The 23,352-nt window shown below is 42.0% G+C and overlaps 1 protein-coding gene across 1 annotated transcript in view; it reads left to right on the plus strand.

Annotated features, from left to right (window-relative positions):
• Nucleotides 1–10,458: 10,458 nt before the first annotated feature.
• LOC113839111 (kinesin-like protein KIF11) overlaps nt 10,459–23,352 on the plus strand; it is a 140,242-nt gene continuing 127,348 nt past the window's right edge. Inside the window, 1 exon segment of the mRNA XM_035453880.1 lies at nt 10,459–10,778. Within this exon segment, the coding sequence (XP_035309771.1) occupies nt 10,702–10,778 (77 nt within the window). The 5' untranslated portion in view covers nt 10,459–10,701.

Consider the following 23,352-nt stretch of genomic DNA (forward strand, 5'->3'; position numbering starts at 1 on the left):
GCTGATGCCCCCAAGGCAGCCAGTTGTGGGATTTTCTGCATTAGCCTGAGACAGACTGCTGCTGGGGCTTGCTCAACTCTTTCCAACAGGATGAGAGCTCTGCTCTGAGGCAGCAGCAGCCGCCTTGTCCTGCTCTCGGTCTTCCCTAAGGCAGTGAGGAACTTCCTTCCAAGGCTAGACTAGCTCAGCACAGCTGTCTAGGCAGAACACTGTCCCCAGAACAGTGTCTACACTCAGGGGGTCTTTCCACGGTGCACTTTCTCATGACTAAAGGTTAACTTTGACTGCAAACAGGTACCAATATCTGCTAACTTCTTGATAGTAACTATAAGGCATGGTTTTAAGAACTTTTAACTTTAAATTCGGCCGGGCGTTGGTGGCGCATGCCTTTAATCCCAGCACTCGGGAGGCAGAGGCAGGTGCATCTCTGTGAATTCGAGGCCAGCCTGGTCTCCAGAGCGAGTGCCAGGATAGGCTCCAAAGCTACACAGAGAAACCCTGTCTCGAAAAGCCAAAAAAAAAAAAAACCCTTTAAATTTTTAAATTATTTTTGTGTGTGTATGATATTTGCATGTGTGGACAAACAACGTGGTGGATTCAGTTCTCTTGTCTTCCACATTTACATGAGTTCTAATTACTGAGCTCAGGTTGTCAAGTGCCTTTACCCATCTCACTGGCCCCAAGGACCTTTAAGTCACTAGTCATAATGCAGACTAGGTAGTCATCTTAGAGCATCAGTTGAAAGGGTTGGATGCAGCTCACCAGGAGGGTTCTGCCTTCTCACAGGGACCTGGGTTTGATTGCCTGCTGAGTATCTGGCTGTTACTTTCTTAGCACCCCAGCCTGGGGGGCCTGTGCAAACGAGGGGTCCTGAAGTCAGTTTAAACTTCATTAGCTTAGTGATAAACCCTACAACGGAGGTACTATATAAGAAAGTGCAATAGTAGTAGGTTCAATAAAGGCTGTGGATAGAAACTGACACATTTTGAAGCTCTACTGTAGATCTGGTATTATACATACATCTTTCATTAATCTTTGCTTTACCCCCAAAAGGGTATTCTTCACTGAGATGAGGAGCTGTGTCAAGGGAGATTCAATAACTTGTCAACAATTGGTCAAAGAAGTTGTAATTTTAGCTAGGGGTGGGGCTGGTGCACACCTGTGATTCTTTTTTGGGGTCTGGGAGGGTTCCTAGACAGGGTTTCTCTGTGGCTTTGGAGACTGTCCTGGAACTAGCTCTTGTAGACTAGGCTAGTCTCGAACTCACAGAGATCCACCTGCCTCTGCTTCCTGAGTGCTGGGATTAAAGGTGTGTGCCACCACTGCCCAGCCCACACCTGTGATTTTTGGAAGGTAGAGACAGTAGAAAGAGGTGTTCAAAGTTACCCTCAGCTACATAGTGAGTTTGAGGCCAGCCTGAGCTACAGAGTGAGTCCCAGGACAGCCTCCAAAGCTATATATAGAGAAACCCTGTCTTGAGAAAACAAAACAAAACAAAATTTACAGAAAAGAGAGAAATTTGAGAGTATGTGGAGAGGGGTCCCTGAGAAGAAAAAGCTACAATGTTGCTTTGTCTAGGGTTTTTATAGGGCTATGGCAGTAAAAGAGACAATTCCATCATAAAACACTCTAGCCCCAACTTGCTATGTCAGTTCTCTATGGCTGTTAGAATAAGTAACCACAAAACTGGTGGCTTAAAACAGCAAAAACTCTCCTAGTCAGCAGTTAAAAATCAATGTATGGAAGAGTTGTGGTTCCTACAGTATATAGGGAAGAATCCACTCCTCATCTCTTCCTATATGCAGGGCTGACAGCTATATCACTCCAGTACACACTTGTCTTCACAATGCTGTCTCCTCTGTGTGTCTTTTCCTCTTTTATCTCTTATAAGAACATTTGTCATTGGACTTAGAGTCCAACCCATTATTCCAAAATCATGTTATCTCCTCTCCTTGAGCTTAAGCACACCTACTAAGATGTATTTTTCAAACAATTAAACATTCATAGGCTTCTCGAATTTGAATGTGACTATTACGTGTATGTGTGTGATATGCACACTAGTATTGCATGTTCACATACGTGTGACACGCGTGTGTGCAGATGCATGTGCATGTACACGTACATGTACATGTGAAGGCCAGAAGATAACCTTGGGTGTCTTTTGTGTAGGTCCTCAGTATCCCACCCTCACGCTTGCAAGGCAGAGATTTCATCCAGAGCCATCTTCCCAATTTCTAGGATGTAATGTGGTGGTAGGTACCAACACCCAACCTACTACATCCCGTTACCAGCCTCCACTCTCACTAGCCACTAACTCCAGTTCTCACAGCCAGTTGATTAAAATTCTGTCAGTGTGCAAACAACTTCCAAGTCCAGTTAAATGCCATTGTCTTCACAAAACTCTCCCTCCCTCATTCCCATTCCTGGCTTAACGTACTGGGAATAGTGTCTCTTTGATCTGAGCTGCCAGCATAGTTAGCTACTCTCTGGAGGTTCTTGTTTGAATCTTAACTTTCTTTGCTTGGAACAAATATTCTAAATGATACCTAAAGTCACTGTTGTATGACACTTGGCAACAAGCACAGTGCTTAGTAAACACACAGCTGTTAGATGGGCTCAAGCCTATTGATTCAATTCCAGGGCAGTGGTGGTGGAGCAGCATGTTAAATCACCATTGAAATAATACACTTAGCAAATTTAGAATGTTTGAGGCATCCCAGGAATTATTATCTGATCTTTCATTAATTAATTAATTAACCTATTGTTGTTGAGACAGGGTCTCGCTAGGGAATCTTAGGCTGGCTTAAAAACAGTGACCTCAAGTGCAAAGATTATAGACACATGCCACCACAATTAGCTAAGATCTGATTTGACATATAAATTTACAGTATGAAGAAGAGAGGAAGGAAGAGCTATGGGTTAAAAAAAAGACATGACCAATGATTTATAAACAACTATATGAAAATGTATGGAGAGAAAAAGATCCATGCCAACATTTTTTGTTTTGTCTTGTTTCTTTGGAGACAGGGTCTCCCTCCAAGTGTAGCCCTGGCTGACCTAGAACTTGCTATGTAGACCAGGTTTTACTGGAATTCACAGACATATGCTTGCCTTTGCCTCCTCCTTTTTTTGATGGAGGTGTTCAAACAGAGTTTCTTTGTATAACAGCTCTGGCAGTTCTGGAACTTGGTCTATAGACCAGGCTGGCCTCGAACTCACAAAGACCCACCTGCCTCTGCCACCCGAGTGCCGGGATTAAAGCTGTGCATCACCAGTATCTGGCTACTTCGTTTGTTTAAGAAATGGAATTGCACTATCGGGATTGCACTATGTTGCCTTAAACTTGCAATCCTCCTGGCCCAGCCTCTCAGTGCTAGGATTATACCATGCTCCTCCTCCTCCACCTCCAAATATTTTCTCCCTATTTTGCTTTGTGAGCTAGGGCTTCCTATTCCTAGGCTCGTTTTGAATACACTGTGTAGTTGAGAATGATGTGTCTAGTTTTCTAAGCCACTCTTTGTTTTGTTTTGTTTTGTTTTGTTTTGAGACAGGGTTTCCCTGTGTAGCTTTGGCTATCCCAGAGATTCACCTGTCTCTGCCTCCTGAGTGCTGGGACTAAAAGCATGAACCACCACCTGGCTCTAAGCTATTCTTGAAGAATCTTCATTTTTCTTTCATTGATTGTAAGATTATATTTTAATTAAATCTCTCCCTTCCTCTTCCCCTTCCTCCTTCAAAACTTTCCCATATTTCCCTCCCAGCTCTCCTTCAAATTAATTGCCTCTCTTTTCATCAATTGTCACTGCATACATATCTGTATATATTTCTAAATATAACCTGCTGAGTCCACACAGTGTTACTGTGTGCATGTTTTCAGGGCTGACCATTTAGCACTGGAAAACAAATTGGGTGTGCTCTTCCCTGGGGAAGATGACGTGTCCTGCCCCCAGCTTTCCCCAGTTGTCTCAGTTGTTTGTGTAGGGTTAAGACCTCCTAGCCTTTTCCCATGCAGTTTGGCATGTTTGTTGGTGTCCGTGCTTGTCTAGCTACATTTGGGCCATCCTGTTGATGAGACTTTACAGGTATGGCTTCTTTTTTTTTTCTTTTAAACATTCTTTTTTTTATTTATTTGTTTATTATGTATACAACATTCTGCTTCCATGTATATCTGCACACCAGAAGAGGGCACCAGATATCATAACAGATGGTTGTTACCCACCATGTGGTTGCTGGGAATTGAACTCAGGACCTCTGGAAGAGCAGTCAGTGCTCTTAACCTCTGAGCCATCTCTCAGCCCCAGGTATGGCTTCTGATGTCACTAGCAGACATAATCTCTCCGTAAAGGGACCCTCTGCCTCTTCCACAATGTTACCTGAGCCTTTGGTGCAGGAGTTGTAGATGTAGCCACTGGGACAGGGCTCTACAACTCTGTATTTTGGTTGGTTGTGGCTTTCTGTAATGATCTCTCTCTGTTGCAAATAGAAGTTTCCTTGATGGGGAGTGGGGCCCACACTTATCATGCTAGACCCTGGAGGAGGACACGTGAAGTCAGATATATAGTGAGGTGGTGGAGGCAGCACATAGGGTCTTGTCTGTTTTTTTTTCATCCCAGGTGACCAGAAGATACTATGAAGCCCAGACTGACCTTGAACTCAATGACTCTCCTGCTTCAGCTTCCCAAGTGCTAGGTATGAGCCATTATGCAAGGTGTTTTGAAAAGGAATATGAAGCATTTATACCAAGCATTACTAATATCATTATTAAGCTGTAGTGGTTAAGATAATATGATACTAGCATGAAGACAGACAAAAGCCATGAAAACCTGTTGAGTAGTACCCACTGAAACTATGCTTTAAAATAGCCATTGGTTTCAATTTTATCTATAAATAAGCCCAACAAAACATGAACAAATGTGCATGAAAATACATGTACTATCATATTCATAACAGCAAAATTAGCTATAGTCCCAAACTAGAAACAATCTAAATGCCCACTAACAGAAAATACACAAAAAGTCAACTCTGTAATCTGAACAGAATTCTGCACAAAATGAACAAACATGAATGGAGGAGGCTGGAGGCTCAGCAGTTCAAGGCCATCCTTGGCTACGAAGCAAGTTCTAGGCCAGCCTGAGCTACATGAAACCCTGTCTAAGGACAGAAAGAATGGAGAACAACAAATTAAATATATTCTTTTTCTGTGTATGGAAAGGAATAAAAGGGGCCCTGAGAGAGTTTGGGGGAGCTGTCTTAGAAAAAGTGGCTAGAGAGGGTCCCTATTAGGAAATGACCTTAGCAGTGTCATGGCAATTTAAACACAATTTGAGAACAATTGAGGGATAAACACATGGGAAAACACCAATAGGAAGTGTTTGGGAAGCCCAGCGTTGGTGGCACACGCTTTTAATCCCAGTACTCGGGTGGCATAGGTAGGTGGATCTCTGTGAGTTTGAGGCCAGCCTGGTCTACAAAGTGAGTTCCAATACAGTCTACACACAGAGAAACCCTGTCACAAAAACAAAAACAAAAAAAGTGTTTAGGTCAGGAGAAAGTCTGGGTATGTTCCCGACCTAACAGCAAGCCAAAATTTGAACAGGCAATCTCTTTTTCCTTTTCCCCATTAACTTTAGCTACTGAAATTATACTATTTGAAAACACAAGACAGAGCCAGGTGTTGGTGGCACACGCCTTTAATCCCAGCACTCGGGAAGCAGAGGCAGGCGGATCTCTGTGAGTTGGAGGCAGCCTGGTTTACAGAGTGAGTGCCAGGATAGGCTCCAAAGCCACACAGAGAGACCCTGTCTCAAAAAGGCAAAAACAAAACCAAAAAAACCAAAAAACCCAAAAGACAGTAATCAAAATCTAGATTTGGAAAACTATATTATCTCTATATTATCTTTTTTTTTTTTTTAAAAGACAGTCTCATGTAGCTTCAAACCTTACTATGTAGTCCAGGATGTACTTGAATCATCCTACATCCTACCTCTCCTCCCCAGTGGGATTATGGGAATGCACCATCATACCTGGGTTTACATGGCGCTAGGGATTAAACCCAGGGCTTTGTGTAAATTAGATAAGCACTCAACCAACTGAACTACATTCCTACGTTATTTAAGCATTTTAAACTGTTATTTACAAGGTTATAAGCAGTTTATGAACTGTGCTTTCTCCATAGTTTACAGATGCATGAAGACATATTTACTGATGATCTCTTCAGTATTCAGTATTCATACCCACAGACATAACAACCTAACATGACTCCAGGAGTTAGAAACACATGCTTATAATAAAGAATGGCACCCTCAGTTGTTCACAGACATTACTCAAAAGTCTTAAATCTTAAAGATCAGACAAATGGGAATGAGGCTTAGGAGCAACTTTTAAGGTCTTGGAAGAATGCTTCAGTTATGTTAATCCAGGATGCAAAACTACTCAGTTGTGATCATACTATTTTTAATATACATACAGACTACTTGAAAAAATATGTCAAGAGATAATAGTAGTGCATGCTGGGAAGTGGAAATCCAATACATAAGAGTTTCAGAAGCAAGAAGACAGCAAATGAGTAGAATGTTTGATGAATTATTCAAAAGCATTTCTGAGAACTGAAGGAAATGAGTTGCCAGGCTGAAAGGATTCTCTAAATGCTTGTTCCACTGGATGAAAGTAGATTGGCATATAAACACAATCGTAAGATCCCTAGCTCAGCCACTAGAATGAAATGCTCAGCCATGAATAGGCAAAATAACCCAAACACAGAATACTGATTTAATAAAAATAGTAGCCAGGTGGTGGTGGTGGTGCACACCTTTAGTCCCAGTACTGGGGAGGCAGAGGCAGGTGGATCTATCTCTGAGTTCAAGCCCAGCCTGGTCTACAGAGTGAGTTCCAGGACAGGCTCCAAAGCCACACAGAGAAACTCACATCTCAAAAAAGAAAACAAACAAACAAACAAAAACCCCAAACCCCAACACAGTAATATTGAGTATCCTGGGCAGAGAGAGTATAAAAGAAGGTAAACTTAGGAACCAAATCCTCGTATCTATAAGTCAACAAATAACATTTTAAACTGATGAAATAAAATGTAACAGTGTGCATAAATTCCTTATATATCTGTAAATATATCAATATTAATTTTTCCACAAAATTGGTAACAATTGCTTCGGGGGGTTTGGAGGCATTGAGGCAGGAAAAGCTGTTATAAGCTTTTTGCTTATTAGACTACATAAGTCGTTTTTGACTTGTTTGACTAATTATGACTGCCTTCTTATTGATCACATTTCAAATGGAATACACAAGTAAAGCATATGCATAATGTTGCTAATGGAAACAAATGTGTTCATTCATCTAGAAGCTGAAATGGAGCACTCTGAATTCAGATAATTTCATTGTTTTGGAGAAAACAAATAGGTTTGTAACAGGAGAATGATGTTACAATGCTCTTCAATATGAATCTTACCACCTGTAGAAGAATGCTTGGTACAGATTTCATTATATTTCTGTAACATATGTTAAACATACATAGATACTTAGAAAAACATTTTTTTTTTCAAGACAGGGTTTCTCTGTGGCTTTGGAGGCTGTCCTGGAACTAGCTCTTGTAGACCAGGCTGGTCTTGAACTCACAGAGATCCACCTGCCTCTGTCTCCTAAGGGCTGGGATAAAAGGCATGGGTCATCACTGCCTGGCAGAAAATTTTTTTAAAATGTGGAGAGCAATAGAGTAAGACACCTGTTGTGAACCTCTGGCCTCTGAATGTGCATATATGGGACTTATCCAGCCACATAAACAGACACATGTGTACTGTACATACCACCCACACCCATACCACAATACAAGAAAGACTTAAAAAGAAAGATAATTTTTAAAATATGTATGAATGTCTTGTCTGCATGTATGTCTATACCTGGTGACTGCAGAAGCCAAAACAGATGATCATGTCCCTTGGGACTAGAGTCTCAGAGGATTGTGAGGCACCAAGTAGGTACTGGAAATGAAGCTTGGGTCTTTTGGTAGAGCAGCTAATGTTTTTAACCACTGAGCCATCCCCCCAGTACCAACAGAAAGAAAAATTTTGAGCTAGGCTTGGAGCTCAGACTGTAATTCCAATATTCAGGAAGTGGAGGCAAAGGATCAGAATTTCAAGGTCATCTTTTGCTACTTAAGAGTCAAGAACAGCCTGGGGTATGTGAGATCTTGCTTTAAAAAAAACAGAGAGAGAGAGAGGGAGAGAGAGAGAGAGAGAGAGAGAGAGAGAGAGAGAGAGAGAGAGAGAGAGAGAGAGAGAGAGAGAGAGAGAGAGAGAGAGAGAGAGAGAGAGAATTATACATAGAAGCTAGAGTGAACAATGGTTCATTGTTATGAATGCTTACTGTTCTATAGGACCTGAGTTTGGTTCCCAGTACCCATGTCAGGTAGCTCACAGCTGTAGGTAACTCTTGCTTCAGAGAATCCAATGACCACCTCTACTAGTCTCTTTGGGCACTAGCACATGTAGGTCACACACACACACACACACACACACACACATTTTCGGAAAAAAAATGCAGAACTCTTTTGAATGAGAAATGCTAGGCCAAACCCACAGGCTGTAATGTCATATTGGTAGGATGAATATTAACCACACTTAAAATACTAAAAATAATCTGTAATAGTGGTCAGATTTTTTTTTTATTTTATTTTTTTATAAATTGATCTCAGGGCCTCAGGCACAGTAGGAAGCCACTGGTCAACTAAGCCATATCCACAGCCCTGTAGGATTTTGAGAGAGAAATGTTGATTAGTAGCCTTATTAGTTTGAGGTCTACAAGGGCAGTAAAATAGCATTTCAGAAACGGCCACCTGCTTAATGCAGCAAAATTTACAATTATTCACAGGAGCCTGGCCACCTCCATTAGTGTTTATGTTGTGGTCCAGACAATAATTCAACCTGTTTGCATTGCCTGGCCCACAATAAGCAGCAAATAATGATACTGTGAAAGTCAATACATATATACTGAGCAAACAAAAAAAAAATTAGGTGGGGCCCAACAGTACTTAACAGTCTGGAATTTGAGGTCAGAAATAACTCTCAAATATCCCCCTGATGGTAATAGCTATATGGCCACAGACACTATGCTTCCTTGACCGGTTGGTTTATTACTGTGAAATAATAGTTCCATTCCAGAGAGTTGTTCTGAATATTGATGTGATATGTGCAAACCTAGATAGCTGGTAGCTATATCTATTCCTGGGAGCTGGTAGCAGGCATGGTGGAGCATACCTGTAGCCTCAACCCTGGGTGGGGTCGGTGAGGAATGGACTCCGTTGCTAGGGGTTTGAGGCTAGTTTGTGCTCCATAGCAAAGTCTCAGAAAACACAGGAAGTCAGACAATTGAATTTCTTGTACTTTTATTGTTTTTCTGCTTGTTTTGTAACAGGGTTTCAAACTAGCAATTCTACTGACTACACCTCTCAAGCGCTGGGATTATAGGTGTGTAACAAAATACCCAGCCTTTAAAACAATTTTTTTTCAGTGCTGGGGATCAAAAGCAGGATCTCATGCATCCTAACGCTATAGTAATGAGCCCCTTATGTATTTTACATTTTTTATTTTCTTGAATTCCTATAACAACCTAAAAGATTTTATGTAGATACTGTTCTGATATTTACTAAGGAGAAAGAAAGTTTTCTTTTCTTTTTAAACAACATTACCTGCTAGGTACTTTACACATGTTATTTTAATCCTCTATTAATTGTTAACAGTGGAACAGGCTCCCTGAAAAAGTAAAAATGTTCACACAAACACACTAACATTTAAGAGCTGGGAATGTCACTTAGTTGTAGAGTACTTGCCTAGCGTACACAAAGCCTTAGGTCAATCCTCAGTGCCTCCTAAATGCTTTCACAGGACGGTGTTACAGGAATAGGCTGAAGTTCTGCTGTGGAGAGCTGTCTTCCCGGAAAAGGTTTTACAGTTGTGATAACTTATCTTAGGGCTCAACCTATATAAACATGTTTCCTGGCCTTGCTTTCAAGGCAGAGATGAGAACGTGTACTCTTTGCAGTACTGGAGGGGCGTGTGTGTGTGTAAAGCATCTAGTAAGCAACAGATCTGAGATTCAGATAACAATAATTTTTATCGTCTCCGGTTAAGAAAGAACAAGGAAACCCTGCTCTTTGCAGTACTGGAGGGGCGTGTGTGTGTGTGTGTCGGGGGAATCGTCCTTTACCCCACCTCTACGGAAAGCGAGAGGCCTCGGAAGGCCGGCAGGCCCCGGCGAGCAGGGCGGCTCGCCCGCCAGCAGCGGGTCTCCACCCAGCACGCTCCGCAAAGCGGACAGGGAGCCACGACTCGCGAGCCCTCACCATTTTCCCTTCAGCCACGCCGTAGCGTGGCCGCGGTGACGACACCGCCTCCCATGATGCCTTGCGCGGCGCGGCGCGCTGCTATTGGCTCCGTAACTCGACTCTTTTTTCAAATTGAGGCGCCGAATCGTTGCTGGTTTTGGTGCAGAGACCAGCTGGGAGGTTCCGACTGTCTGTCTGTGTGTCTGTCTTTCTGTCTGTGGCGGGCCGGTGGCCAAGACAAGAGGCCTGCGTGCACCGCGGAGACGCTGAGCTGCGAGCCGCGGCCGCACCGGACGAGAGGAAGCGGGCGCCCCCGGTCCCCCTTGGCGTCGGAGTCACCGCCAGGCCGGCAGGTTTTTGGCACCAGCGTCATGGCGTCCCAGCCGAGTTCTTCTTCGAAAAAGAAAGAGGAGAAGGGCAAGAACATCCAGGTGGTGGTTCGATGCAGGTAGGGAGAGGCTGGTACCGGTCCAGACGTGGAGGCTTCGCTCTTGGGCTCCCTCCTGCTCCGTTCGTGAGAGCGATTTGTTTGCATTTTCGGAAGGAATCTCGTAAACCCGTTTCTAGGCTCCCCGGGTTTTGTTCCATACAAATGGGGTTTGTTTCTGAGGGGAAACAATGTTGATGTTGGTTAGAGTGAAGATGCATTCACAAGGAATTGGATGGTTGCTCTTCACTGGGAAGTGCGTTCCCTTAAAACAAACAAACAAACAAACAAACATATCGCCTGAGTAGCATTGCTCTATGCTACTCCTTGCAAGCTGTCAGCTTGGGATATAAAGCTTCATGTCTACTTTGCAGGTAGTTTGGCGCTTGCCTGGGGGTTATTTTCACCTCAGAAAGAGTAATCACTAGTTTTCTTTATTCTAGATGTAATAGTTTATTCACTTGTAATTAACCACGTAGACGTCACTGAATTTAAGCATTGAAAGCTAAGCTGTAAAGTGAAGTGGGTTTATGAAGCTCACAAGCATTAATGTCTGTGGTGCAATATATTCCTCTTTCTTTCTTCCTTTTCTTTTCTTTTTTTTTAAGTTTTTCGAGACAGGGTTTCTCTGTGTAACGGCCCTGACTGTCCTGGAACTCACTTTGTAGACCGGGCTAGCTAGATCCTCCTGCCTCTGCCTCTGTCCCAGTGCTGCGATTAAAGGTCTGCGATACGCCCCTCCCCCAGCCATATTTATCTTTTTATTTGCCTATGTCCATAAACCAAAAGAGAATTGTGAATAGAGAGAGAATGTGGGGGTTCAACTCTTCTGTTTGATATCCAAATAGCTTATCCGAATTTTTAATTTTTTTTTTATGAGTTCTTGTGATGTTACCAAGGCTGGTCTGGAACTCCTAAGTATAAGCTAGCCTGTTTTACTGTCTCAGTCTCTGGGCTAGCTGGGATTGCTGGCTCATGGTTACACGTATCCCACTACCCACTTTGAATATAAATTTGTAGAGAAAGGATGATACTTTTTTTTTTTTGGTGTTTCGAGACAGGGTTTCTCTGTGTAGCTTTGGAGCCTATCCTGGCACTCACTCTGGAGACCAGGCTGGCCTTGAACTCACAGAGATCAGCCTGCCTCTGCCTCCCGAGTGCTGGGATTAAAGGCGTGTGCCACCAACGCCCGGCTGAGAAAGGATGACACTTTTTTAATATCCTGCTTGAGTAGTGATTTTTTTTTACCCCCAACATTTTAGAGATTTTACCGGTATATTAGTGTGTATATATCTTACTGACACCTGTTTTTGTTGCTGTTCAAAGTTGCCCTTGCAACTTTTTTGTCAACCCAATAGTATTCCTCAAATTGAAATTTTTAAAAAAACTTTCAGGTTATTGCTTACTAAGCTTTGGTGACAAAGTGCAGATATCAAAGATGATAAGGTTTTCTTTTGTTTTGATGTTTAGTTTTTGTGTATGTGTATGGGTTCCTTCCTTTCACAAGATTTCTTGTAGTTCACTCTGATCCTGAGCTGTCTATTGTCTATGTAGCACAAGATGACTGTGGACCTTATTATTCTGCCTCTACCTCCCTAAGTGCTGAGTGACAAGTGTGTGCCACTGTGCCTGTCATTTTGGTGGTTTTGTTTGGTTTTTTTGAGACAGGGTTTCTCTGTGTAACAGCCCTAGCTGTCCTGGAACTCACTCTGTAGAACAGGCTGACCTCAAACTCAGATATCCGCCTGCCTCTCTCCCAAGTGCATGCACTACCACAGCCCAGCCATTTTTTTGGGGGGGTAACATAGTGTTTTCCTATGTTACCTAGAGACTGACCTCAAACTCTGTCTACCTGCCTTAGCCTCCTGAGACAGTCTTGAGCTATCAGACTTCACTGGTGGCCATGTTTTTAAACTAGGAAGTGTGGCAGTGACCTCCAGTCTAGGCAAGGACAGTTAACTGTTGTATTCTGGAGTTTTGTTTTAGTTACTTAATTTGGGGATTTATTTTTAATCAACAGGAAAGCAAATGAACTCAGCTGAGCAGTGGTGGTTCAGGCCTTTAATCTCAGCACTCTGGGCAGACGCAGGTGGATCTCTATAGGCAGAATTGGAGGGCAGCCAGGGCGCAAAGAGAAGTCTCCCTTTCCCCCTCCGTATATATAATTTATTTTTATATATGTGTATATGTATATATGTGTGAGTATGTACATGCGTGTGCAAGTGCCCATGGAGATCAGAAGAAAGCTGGAGCCGGAGTTACAGGTGGTTGTGAGATGCCAGGTGTGGCTGCTAGAAATAGAAATCCGGACTGGAGAGATGGCTCAGTGCTTAAGAGCTGTGGCTGCTCTTCCAGAGGACCCAGGTTCTATTCCTAGCACACAACCCACATGGCAGCTCACAACTGTCTGTAACTCTAGTTCCAGGGGATCTGATATCCTTACACCAATGCACATAAAATAAAGTTAAATAAAGTATTTAAAAAAAAAAAAGAAATAGAAATGCAGTCCTCTGGAAGAATAAATGCTCTTAACCTGAGCTAACTTGCTAGCCCAACAAATGCACTTTTTTACAGTTGTTTTGCAGTTTTTTAAAATTTTTATTATTATTATTATACCATATTACCTTTCTGTGTGCTATTATTTCCTTTGTTACTTGCAAAATATTTGAGTCATAAAAAGTTATGAAGAACACTAACTGTGTGGGTGTGGTGGCCCAAGCCTTTAATCCCAGTACTGTGGAGGCAGAGGCAGGAGGATCTCTGAGTTCGAGGCCAGCCTGGTCTACAGAGGGAGCTCCAAGACAGCCAGGGCTACACAGAGAAACTGTCTTAAAAAAAAACAAAACAAAAAACAAAAAAAAACAAAGGATCACTGTAACAAACGTGCTTTTTTATCACCCAAATTGATAAATAAAACATCTCATGTGCCCTTATTGTCCTCCTACACTTCAAGCCTTGCCTTAAGAGATTTCTTTTACATTTTTTACGAGTGAAAAATGTTTATATTGTGTCTGTCATGTACAATAATTTTGGCATAGATTTTTCTTTTTCCGGTCTGGTTAGTCTTTTCTCTATCGAGTAGTTTTTCTGGTGCAAATCTGTCATTAAACTCTACTAAGCAATATATGAAACTTTTTCAGGCTGTAGGGTTTTTGGTGGTAGGAGGATCTCACTACATCGCTTTCTGGCTTAGCCTCAAACTCAGTTGTCTGTCCAAGCTGGGTTTGAACTCTTGCTTCAGCCTCCTGAGTTACAGGGTCACATGTGTGAGCCACCATGCCTGGTTTTGATGCTGTTACCTGTGTGTTGTCTTATTCAAGGAATCATTGCTAATGCCAATGTTGTTTAAATTTCACAGTCTTTGGTCCACTTTGAGTTGATTTGTTTGTTTGTTTTTGTGGTGTTAGGGGAGCACTGGGCTTCTTTATTTTGTATGTGGATACCAAGGTTTCCTAGCACCATTTGTTAGAAAGACTGTTCTTTTCCTATTGGATGATTTTTGGCACACTTGCCTAAAATCATTTGCCCATATATGAGAGTGTTTATTTGTGGGCATTCTGTTCCACTGGTCTAATGTCTGTCTATGTCAGTCCCATATAGTTTTGATTACTTATAGACTCTAAAATCAAGAAGTGAGTTTTGCAGGGTTTTTTTTTTTGTATCTTTGAAACAGGTTCACAAAGCCTAGGCCACCCCTCCAGTGTGTTGATCTTCCTGCCTTAGCTTCCCAAGTGTTGAGATTTTCCATAACTGGTTTCAGTAATGTTTGTAATCTCCATTTTACAAATCTTTTAATTACCTGACTAAATTAATTTTTCTTGATGTAATTTCAAATTCAATTAATTTTGTAATTTTCTTTTCTTTTTTTTTCTTTTGGTTTTTCGAGACAAGGTTTCTCTGTGTAGCTTTGGAGCCTATCCTGGCACTCGCTCTGGAGACCAGGCTGGCCTCGAACTCACAGAGATCTGCCTGCCTCTGCCTCCTGAGTGCTGGGATTAAAGGCATGCGCCACCAATGCCCGGCCCTTTTTTTTTTTTTAAGAGTTATTTATTTATTTGTGTATACAGTGTTCTGCCTGCATGTATGTATTCCTGTGTACCAGATTACAGATGGTTGTGAGCCATCAGGTGATTGCTGGGAATTGAACTCAGGTCCTTTGGAAGAGCAGCCAATGCTCTTAACCTCTGAGCCATCTCTCCAGCCACTGATTTTGTAATTTTCTTTTAGACTGTTTACTGCTAGTATATATAAGTGCAGTTGATTTTTACATGTTAATTATAAATCTTATGTGAAATGTGTCTGTCTGCAGAAGCCGGAAGAGGCATTGGATTACTTGGAGCTGGAGTTATAGGCTGTTATGGGCCACTGGACATGGGTATTGGGAAGTGAATTTGGGTCTTTGGGAAGAGCAGTAAGCACTCTTAGCTTATATCTCTTCTGCCCCTACTTTTAATTTGTAATTAAAAGGTTTTTGTTTTGTGTGTTTTTAATTACATGTGTTCTGTGTGTTCAAGAACATGCCTGTGTACATGTACCACCATACAGACTGCAGCGGTACAAGGTACAAGGGCAGCTTTCAGGAGTTGGTTCTGTCTCTTACCCTTTGGGTCCCTGGAATTGAACTCAGGTTGACTGATTTGGTGGGATGTACCAATTCCTGTTTACCTACCTCAATGACTCTTAATTTAAACTTTTTTTTTTAAGATTAAAATACAAACAAAGTATATTGTAGCTGAAGGTTTCTCACTCATCCAGGCAAGAGCAGTTTCCTGCCCAAATGACTAGCTTTGCCACATTGAAAGCAAACTCCATAAGGAGTTTCTTTGATACCCATCATCCTCTTTAAATAATTGGTGCTGCCAGGAGCAGACATGTCTTACTATTAAGAAAAGTCTAAATTCTTTTTTTTTTTTAAGATTTTATTTATTATGTATACAGTTTTCTGCCTACATGCCAGCAGAGGGCACCAGATCTTATTCAAGGTGGTTGTGAGCCACGATATGGTTGCTGGGATTTGAACTCAGGACCTCTGAAAAAACAGTGAGTGCTCTTAACCTCTTAGCCATCCCTCCAGCCCAAAAAGTCTAAATTCTTAAAACATTTTAAATGCCATATTCTGTAGGTCTTTGAAGTGTTTGAAGACTACCTGTTCATCTGAAATATTTCTCTGTGTATCTAGAAAACCTAACATGACTGTAAGTTTAACTATTATAGATGACTATTAATTTGTATTTATCAACTGTACATTATGTTTTTGTTATTTTTCAAGACAGGGTTTCTCTGTGTAACATTTCTGACTGTCCTGGAACTAGCTCTATAGACCAGGTTGGCCTCTTGGTCTCAAACTCACAGAGATCTGCCTTCCTCTGCCTCCTGAGTGCTGGGATTAAAGGTGTGTGACATCACCACCTGGCTTAACTATACACTAATTTTTTTTTTTTTTTTTTTGAGACAGGGTTTCTCTGTGCTGCTTTGTAGACCAGGCTGGTCTCGAACTTACAGAGATCTGCCTGCCTCTGTTTCCCGAGTGCTGAGATTAAAGGCATGTGCCACCATTGCCCGGCTACATTAAATTTTTTTTTTTAGATTTATTTATTATTTCTGCTTCCATGCCAGAAGAGGGCACCAGATCTCATTATAGATGGTTGTGAGCTACCATGTGGTTGCTGGGAATTGAATTTAGGACCTCTTAACATCTGAGCCATCTCTCCAGCCCTATACATAACCAAGAATAGAAATATACATGTAGTATATTGTAGTTAAAGTTGATCTTAAATTTATATCAATAAACCAAAACCCATTCATTTTATATCATCCCCCCTTTTTCTTTAGAGATTGACTATAACCATTAATTATTTATAACCAACTCCCTTTAAATGAAAACAAACATTTATAAACAGTATTTTGGGAATTTGGGTGTAGTATTTTATACTACTTTCTGCTGATTGGGGGCGCTGGTAATCTTATGGGGATCCTGAGAAAATTTAGAATTATGGTTAAATCTTGGCTGTAGTAGTTTGTGAGGCTGCATCATCTCAGTTGGTTGCCTTGCAGCTGTTTTGGTTCATCCCTCTCATTGAAGAACTCTCAGGGAGTCTTATTTAATCAAACCATATTAACCTGGAAGGAATCCACAGCTTCTCATCTTCTGTGGTAAGAAAAGCAAAACCTCTTCTCCAAAGCAACATATCCTTAGAATCAAATTTTGAAGTCAAGGTACCTTTAAGTTGGTTTAGCTTAGCATCTCTGGCAATTAAATGTCTCTCAGTAGTTAGCTCATTAACACAATCCAGCCTCTGTGTTTTTTTCCATGTTTACATGACCCATTATAAGTTTTTTAACTCTATTTCTCCTTTAAGGACCCCAGTTTCAAAAAAAAAAAAAAAAGGCGCCGGGCGTTGGTGGTGCATGCCTTTAATCCCAGCACTCGGAGGCAGAGGCAGGTGGATCTCTGTAAGTTCGAGGCCAGCCTGGTCTCCAGAGCGAGTGCCAGGATAGGCTCCAAAGCTACACAGAGAAACCCTGTCTCGAAAAACCAAAAAAAGGACCTAAGTTTATTATCCTTAATTTATTATTATTATTATTATTATTATTATTATTATTATTATTATTATTATTATTAGGTTTTTCGCGACAGGGTTTCTCTATGTAGCCCTGGCTGCCCTGGAACTCGATTTGTAGACCAAGCTGCTTCTAACTTACACGGAGATCCGCCTGCTCCTGCCTCCCAAGTGCTGGGACTAAAGGCTTGCACTACCACCTCCCGGCCCTTAAATTTTTTTTTTTTTTTTTTTAATTTAGGACACTGTCTATCCTCTATCGTCTCTCTCCCAAGTCCATGCACACTTATCAAATACACTGTTTTCCGTTAAGAGGTTTTTTTGTTTTGTTTTGTTTTTGATTTTGTTTTTTCGAGACAGGGTTTCTCTGTGGCTTTGGAGGGTGTCCTGGAACTCACTCTTGTAGATCAGGCTGGTCGAAAACTCACAGAGATCTGCCTGCCTCTGCCTCCCAAGTGCTGGGACTAAAGGCATGCGCCACCAACGCTGGGCTAGAGTTTTTTGTTTTTTTTTTCTTTGTCTGAATCTTATTGTGTATCTGAAATCCTTTTCTGACCAGGAGATTTTTTAAAATGTCAAGCCCTTGTGGCTAGTATCAAAGCAGCCGATTTGACGGTTGGTTTTACCCTGCTCAGCTTTTCCACATGGCAGAGGTAGCAATGAGCGCCGCACTTACCCACCTCCCCCAATGCTGCTGTCAGGTAGTGTGTAGTAGCCTGTGCTTGTTTGTCCTGTTTGGTCCCGTCATTGTGTCCGTGTCCCCTCCCCCCCCCATAATTTCCCCCTCCCAGATACTCCAGCGGATTCCCTTTCCTCCACCAGTTAGTCCTGAATATTTACTAGTTTTAACTTGTGTGTGTGTAATTATTAAGGTTCTCTACCAGCTACTTAAGAGGCCGAGGCAAAAGGATTGCCTAAGCCCAGGAGTTGGAGATCAGCCTAGATGTCTAGTATGATCCTGTTTCTTAAAAGTGGGGGACAGGACGGGATGGGACGGGACGGGACGGGACGGGACGGGACGGGACTGGGGATGTATCTCTGTGGGGAAGTATTTACCTAATGTGCAAGACTCTCTCTCTCTCTCTCTTTCTCTCTCTCTCAAGAAAAATGTGAGAACATTCATAGTACCTGAGAACAGAAATAATTATATTTCTTCCTTTCCAGTTTGGAAGTCTATTGTTTTTCTTGCCTAATACTCATGTTTGAGCCAGGGGGAGGTAGTGGCACATGTCTTTAGTCCCAGCACTGGGGAGGCAGAGGCAGGAGGATCTCTGTGAGTTTGAGACCAGCCTGGTCTACAAGAGCTACTCCAGGACAGCTTCCAAAGCCACAGAGGAACCCTGTCTTGAAAAACAAAACAAACAAAAAATAAATAAAATAAAATTGAAAAAAATTACTCATGTTTGCGCTCCCAATTGCTATGTTGAACAGAAGTGGTGAGAGTGGACATTGTCTTTGGTTCACTGTTTTTTTTTTTTTCTTTTCTCTTTTAAAAAAGATTCTTATTTACTTGTGTATAGGTGTGTGTGTGTGTGTGTGTGTGTGTGTGTGTGTGTGTGTATGTATGTATATATGTATGTATGTATGTGTGTGTATATGTATGTATGTGTGTATGTATGTATGTGTGTGTGTGTGTGTGTGTGTGTGTGTGTGTATGTGTGTATGTATGTATGTATGTGTGTGTGTGTGTATGTATGTGTGTATGAGTGAATGTCATGTGCCCTGTGTGAATGTGTTCTGTTGGAGGTCAGAAGAGAGTGTTGGATCTCTTCTGGAAGTGCAGTCACAGGCAGTTGTGAGCCCTGACGGTGCTGGTGTAAGAATATGAGTCTTTTCTATAAAATACTATAGTACTGTGTTTAGAACAAGGGATTCAAATGTTTTTCTCTCCCAAGTATATCCCCCCATAAGCTTTTGTTTATTCAAAAGTCCTGCTACAATCTTGGATTAAAGTGGTTGGCCCCTTCCCTTTCTCAGGGGATTTTTTTTTGTTTGTTTATGTTTGTCTTTCTAGACAGGGTTTTTCTGTATAGCTTTGGCTATCCTGGAACTTACTCTATAGACAAGAACCCTCCTGCCCTTGCTTCCTGAGTGCTGGGACTAAAGGTGTGCCACCAATGTCCAGCTCAGCTGATTCTGAAAAAACTAGCCATTCTTGAAAGGCTGTGAGGTCAGACCCCAGCCAGTGGGGAAAAACATAGAAGCTTTCTGTCTCTTGTGTGTTTACTCTTCCAAGTACAGCCCAGTACTCCTCTTGATAGGAGTAAAGTTTTACCTTGTCCAGACTCTTCAACTGGAGTGGTAATCTCTGTGTGACCCCAAACTTAATTTCTAACCCTACGAGATAAACTCAGGTTCTCTGGAAAAAACTTTTAGTCTTTGACCATGGAGTTTATTTGCTGAGGGCGAGTCTTTTTAATTAATTAATTAGTTTTTTTTTTCCTTGGTTTTTCTAGATAGGGTTTCTCTGTGGCTTTGGAGGATATCCTGGAACTCACTCTGTAGACCAGACTGGCCCTCAAACTCGCAGAGATCCTCCTGCCTCTGCCTTCAGAGTGCTGGGATTGAAGGTGTGTGCCACCGCTGCCTGGCTTCTTCTTTAATAATTTATTGAACTTTATTTTATGTGCATTGGTGAAGGTATCAGGTCTTCTGGAACTGGAGGTACAGACAGTTGTAAGCTGCCATGTGGCTGCTGGGAATTGAACCTGGGTCCTATGGAAGAGCAGCCAGTGCTCTGAGCCTTCTCTCCAACCCCATTTTTTTTTTAATTAATTTATCAGTACCTAATATATTTATTTGGTAATGTCTCTTCCAACTATGTTAAAGGTTTCTGGAGAAAGATTTGGTTATATGCTTAGGGTTTTTTTTTTTTTTTTGATACAGGCTCAGTGGCCTCTTTCTTAAACACCTTAGCTTTCTGCCTCCACTTCCTGAGTACTGGGACCATTGGTGTATATCACATGTCCACTGTATGTGGTGCTGGAGAGCAGATCTAGGGCTGGGCATATTAGGTAGGCAAGCACTCTTATCAACTAAGCTACAGCCACAGCACACCTTTTTTATTTTTTTATTCGTGTGTGTGTGTGTGTGTGTGTGTGTGTGTGTGTGTGTGTGTGTGTGTGTAGATGTGTGCATGGAAGTTCAGTGTCCCTGGAGTTCAGAAGAGGCTGTTGGATCCCCTTGAGCTGGATCTGCAGGGTTGGGTGCAGTATGGGCTCGTAACTGCTGAGCTATCTCTCTAGCCCAGTTTGTTTTCTGAATTTTGTTTTATTCACTAGTTTATTCCTACTTTTATCATATAATAAATACATAATGAATATTTTTGGAGTGACAGGACTTTAAAAATTTTTAAAAATCTTTAGTGTCCTTCCCCCTTACCATTTTTCTTGAAGTTTTTTTAAATTAATAATTTATTTAACTTTATGTGCATTGGTGTGAAGGTATCAGATTCCGTGGAACTGGAGTTACAGACAATTGTGAGCTGCCATGTGTGTCCTCTGGAAGAGCAGTCAATGTTCTTAACCTCTGAGCCATCTCTCCAGCTCATCTTGAAGTTTTATATTTCTGTACTGAGGCCCCAAATTAATTATTTTGTTAGAGTAATCAGCAGAACCCTTGTAATTTTCAGTTAGAGAAATCCGGGCAGGAAAATAGTAGCTTGGAAATGCTTTTTTTCTGGTAGCACTGACAGACTCTAAAGTACATCTTGAGAGTTTTATAATTCTGTTCCCCCCAACCCCACAGCTGGCCTGTACCTTGCTTTATAGACAGGCTGGCCTGTACTTCTCTGACTCTTCCTGCTTCTGCCTTCTGAGTGCTGGACTTAAATGTCAGCATGAATTTTCAGAATTTTTAGCAATGTGTGATCTGTATAAATTTACTATTACTCTGTCCTGATAATTTGAATGACATTATTTCTGTACTTAATTTCATATCCATCATGCAAGAAAGTAATACAGAGATGCTGGGAATAGTAGACTAATTGGAAAAGCAAATCCATTATACTTGGTACTTTCAGCTTACCTCAATATATGTTGGTTTTAACTTAGTTTTTAGTGAACTCTTAATAATAATGTACATTCCTGTTGGTAATATGCATTGTGTAGGCTTCAGTATAGTGGGAAAATAACAGCATTGCTGTCACCCAGGAGTAAAATTTCCTAAGATCACAAATTGTTCTTCTGGCCACTCAATGATATGCCAGTGATTAAGGTATGGGGAAATAAGTTAAGGTATGAATCATAAATAAATAGTGCCTTGGTTGCCTAGCAATGAGGGGAATTGATTCTTTTGGCTCAGTTATATAGTAAGCATATAAATATGTTGTGAATGCTGCTCTGTGGACTGTGGTTTTTTGACAGGGATTACATGGGAGCTAAATTGATAATGTTATAGTGAGACTGTTTGTCCCGCGCCCGCTCTGTATTCCTCGCCAGCAAGAAACACACGCAGGACACTCGGATCCTTCTGCAGACAAGCTTTAATGCATTAGACTGAACAGAGACTGAGCAGAGAGTGAGCAGAGACTAAGCAGAGACATTGAACTAAGAAAACCATTCCTATATAAAGGGCTGACCAGCCGCCTGGGACGTATTACCCTATGAATGGCTTCAGCTCCTCAGGCAAGAATGAGCCACGGGATAGGCAGAGATCAAAGGAATGGAGATTACCCAGCGCCTGTGAAGTAATTCACACCTTGGTGTCTTCAGGCAGCATTATAATGCAGGAACCGGCTTCCTACATATCACCCTTTTTTTATTAATTAATGAAAAGGCTTTATATTATTACAAGCAAATAGGTCACCCATATGTTGAGGGATAGAGGCAGGGGTTGACCTTCCCAAAATCAAACATTAAGACTGTGTACGAGAGTCACCATCAGGCTGTCAGTTTGACCCGAAGTACTCCCGACCTGTCCTCTGCCGTTTTTCTGGGAAAGGGAGACTAGGGCAGGCAACCCTTATGCAGGACAACGTACCTCCCAGAGAAGCCTGTATAATAGGCAACTCTGTGCGATGCCTATGCTCAGCATCCCTCATGGGCTGCTCAAGCCAGGCACTCTACCCTGTGCAATGAGCCTAGGCTCCGGGTGTGCAAGAGCTGTCTGGCCAGCGGCCTATTGCTTAGTAGCCAAAAATATAAGCGCTTGGATGATCTCTTGGTTTGAGCCCTGGAGCTTACATGCCAGCCAAAGGAGTAACAGCATTTCGCAGGCGGCTGCATATCCACCCCTTTTCTCACAGACCAGCCAAAAATAACAGCAATCTGTAAACGGCTGCATCGAACAATTACCCCCACCCCTTGTAGAGACAATCGCTCCGCCAAGGGCAGGAGTTAATCTGGATAACAATAGCGGCTCTCAACTCCCGGGGGTAGAGGGTGGAGTTTCGACTTTTGAAGGTCTGCAGAGGCTCTTCGGGTTGAATCTTTCTGGGATCCACAGGGGATTCTCTTCATCCTGTGAGAAAACATAATATCGCTCCCCTGGATCTTATGAGAATAGGATCCGGGCCTTTCCAAAAATCAGTTAAGATATCTTTCCATTTTACCATTTTCTTTTGGCCTTTTAGTTTTTGAGGTGAGACGCTTGGCCTCGGTATGGCCCCCAGCGTTAATGTAAATGAGGCTTTAAAGCCCCAGGCATTCCAGGCCTTTAAGAAGTGTTGAATAGCAGGCATGGCCTTTTCCCCTATCAAAGACTGGGAAAGCCATCTGTAATTTTCTTTGCTCCTCTGATGGTAAGAAGGAGTCGGTTCCAAATAGTGGGGGTGCTGATGGAAGCACACCCGCTGGCATTTTTGGCCGTGTTGTTTCTTTCTCTAGCTCTGTTTTCTTGTTAGAGTCTAAAATCTCAGAGTCTGAGCTGCTCAGCTCCAAGGCTTTCAGTTTCGTTGTAGGGCAGCTTCTAAATTTACCGGGGTGTGACCGGCCATTCCCCATTCTTTCTCCCTCCTTTTTTGTCTCTCCCTCATCCAGCTGAGCTGTTTCTTTTAAAACTTTATCTCTTGAGCTTTTAGAGTCATCAGAGCTATC

This window comes from Cricetulus griseus, unplaced genomic scaffold (assembly GCF_003668045.3).
Source record: "Cricetulus griseus strain 17A/GY unplaced genomic scaffold, alternate assembly CriGri-PICRH-1.0 unplaced_scaffold_53, whole genome shotgun sequence".
In the NCBI taxonomy this organism is placed as follows: domain Eukaryota; kingdom Metazoa; phylum Chordata; class Mammalia; order Rodentia; family Cricetidae; genus Cricetulus; species Cricetulus griseus.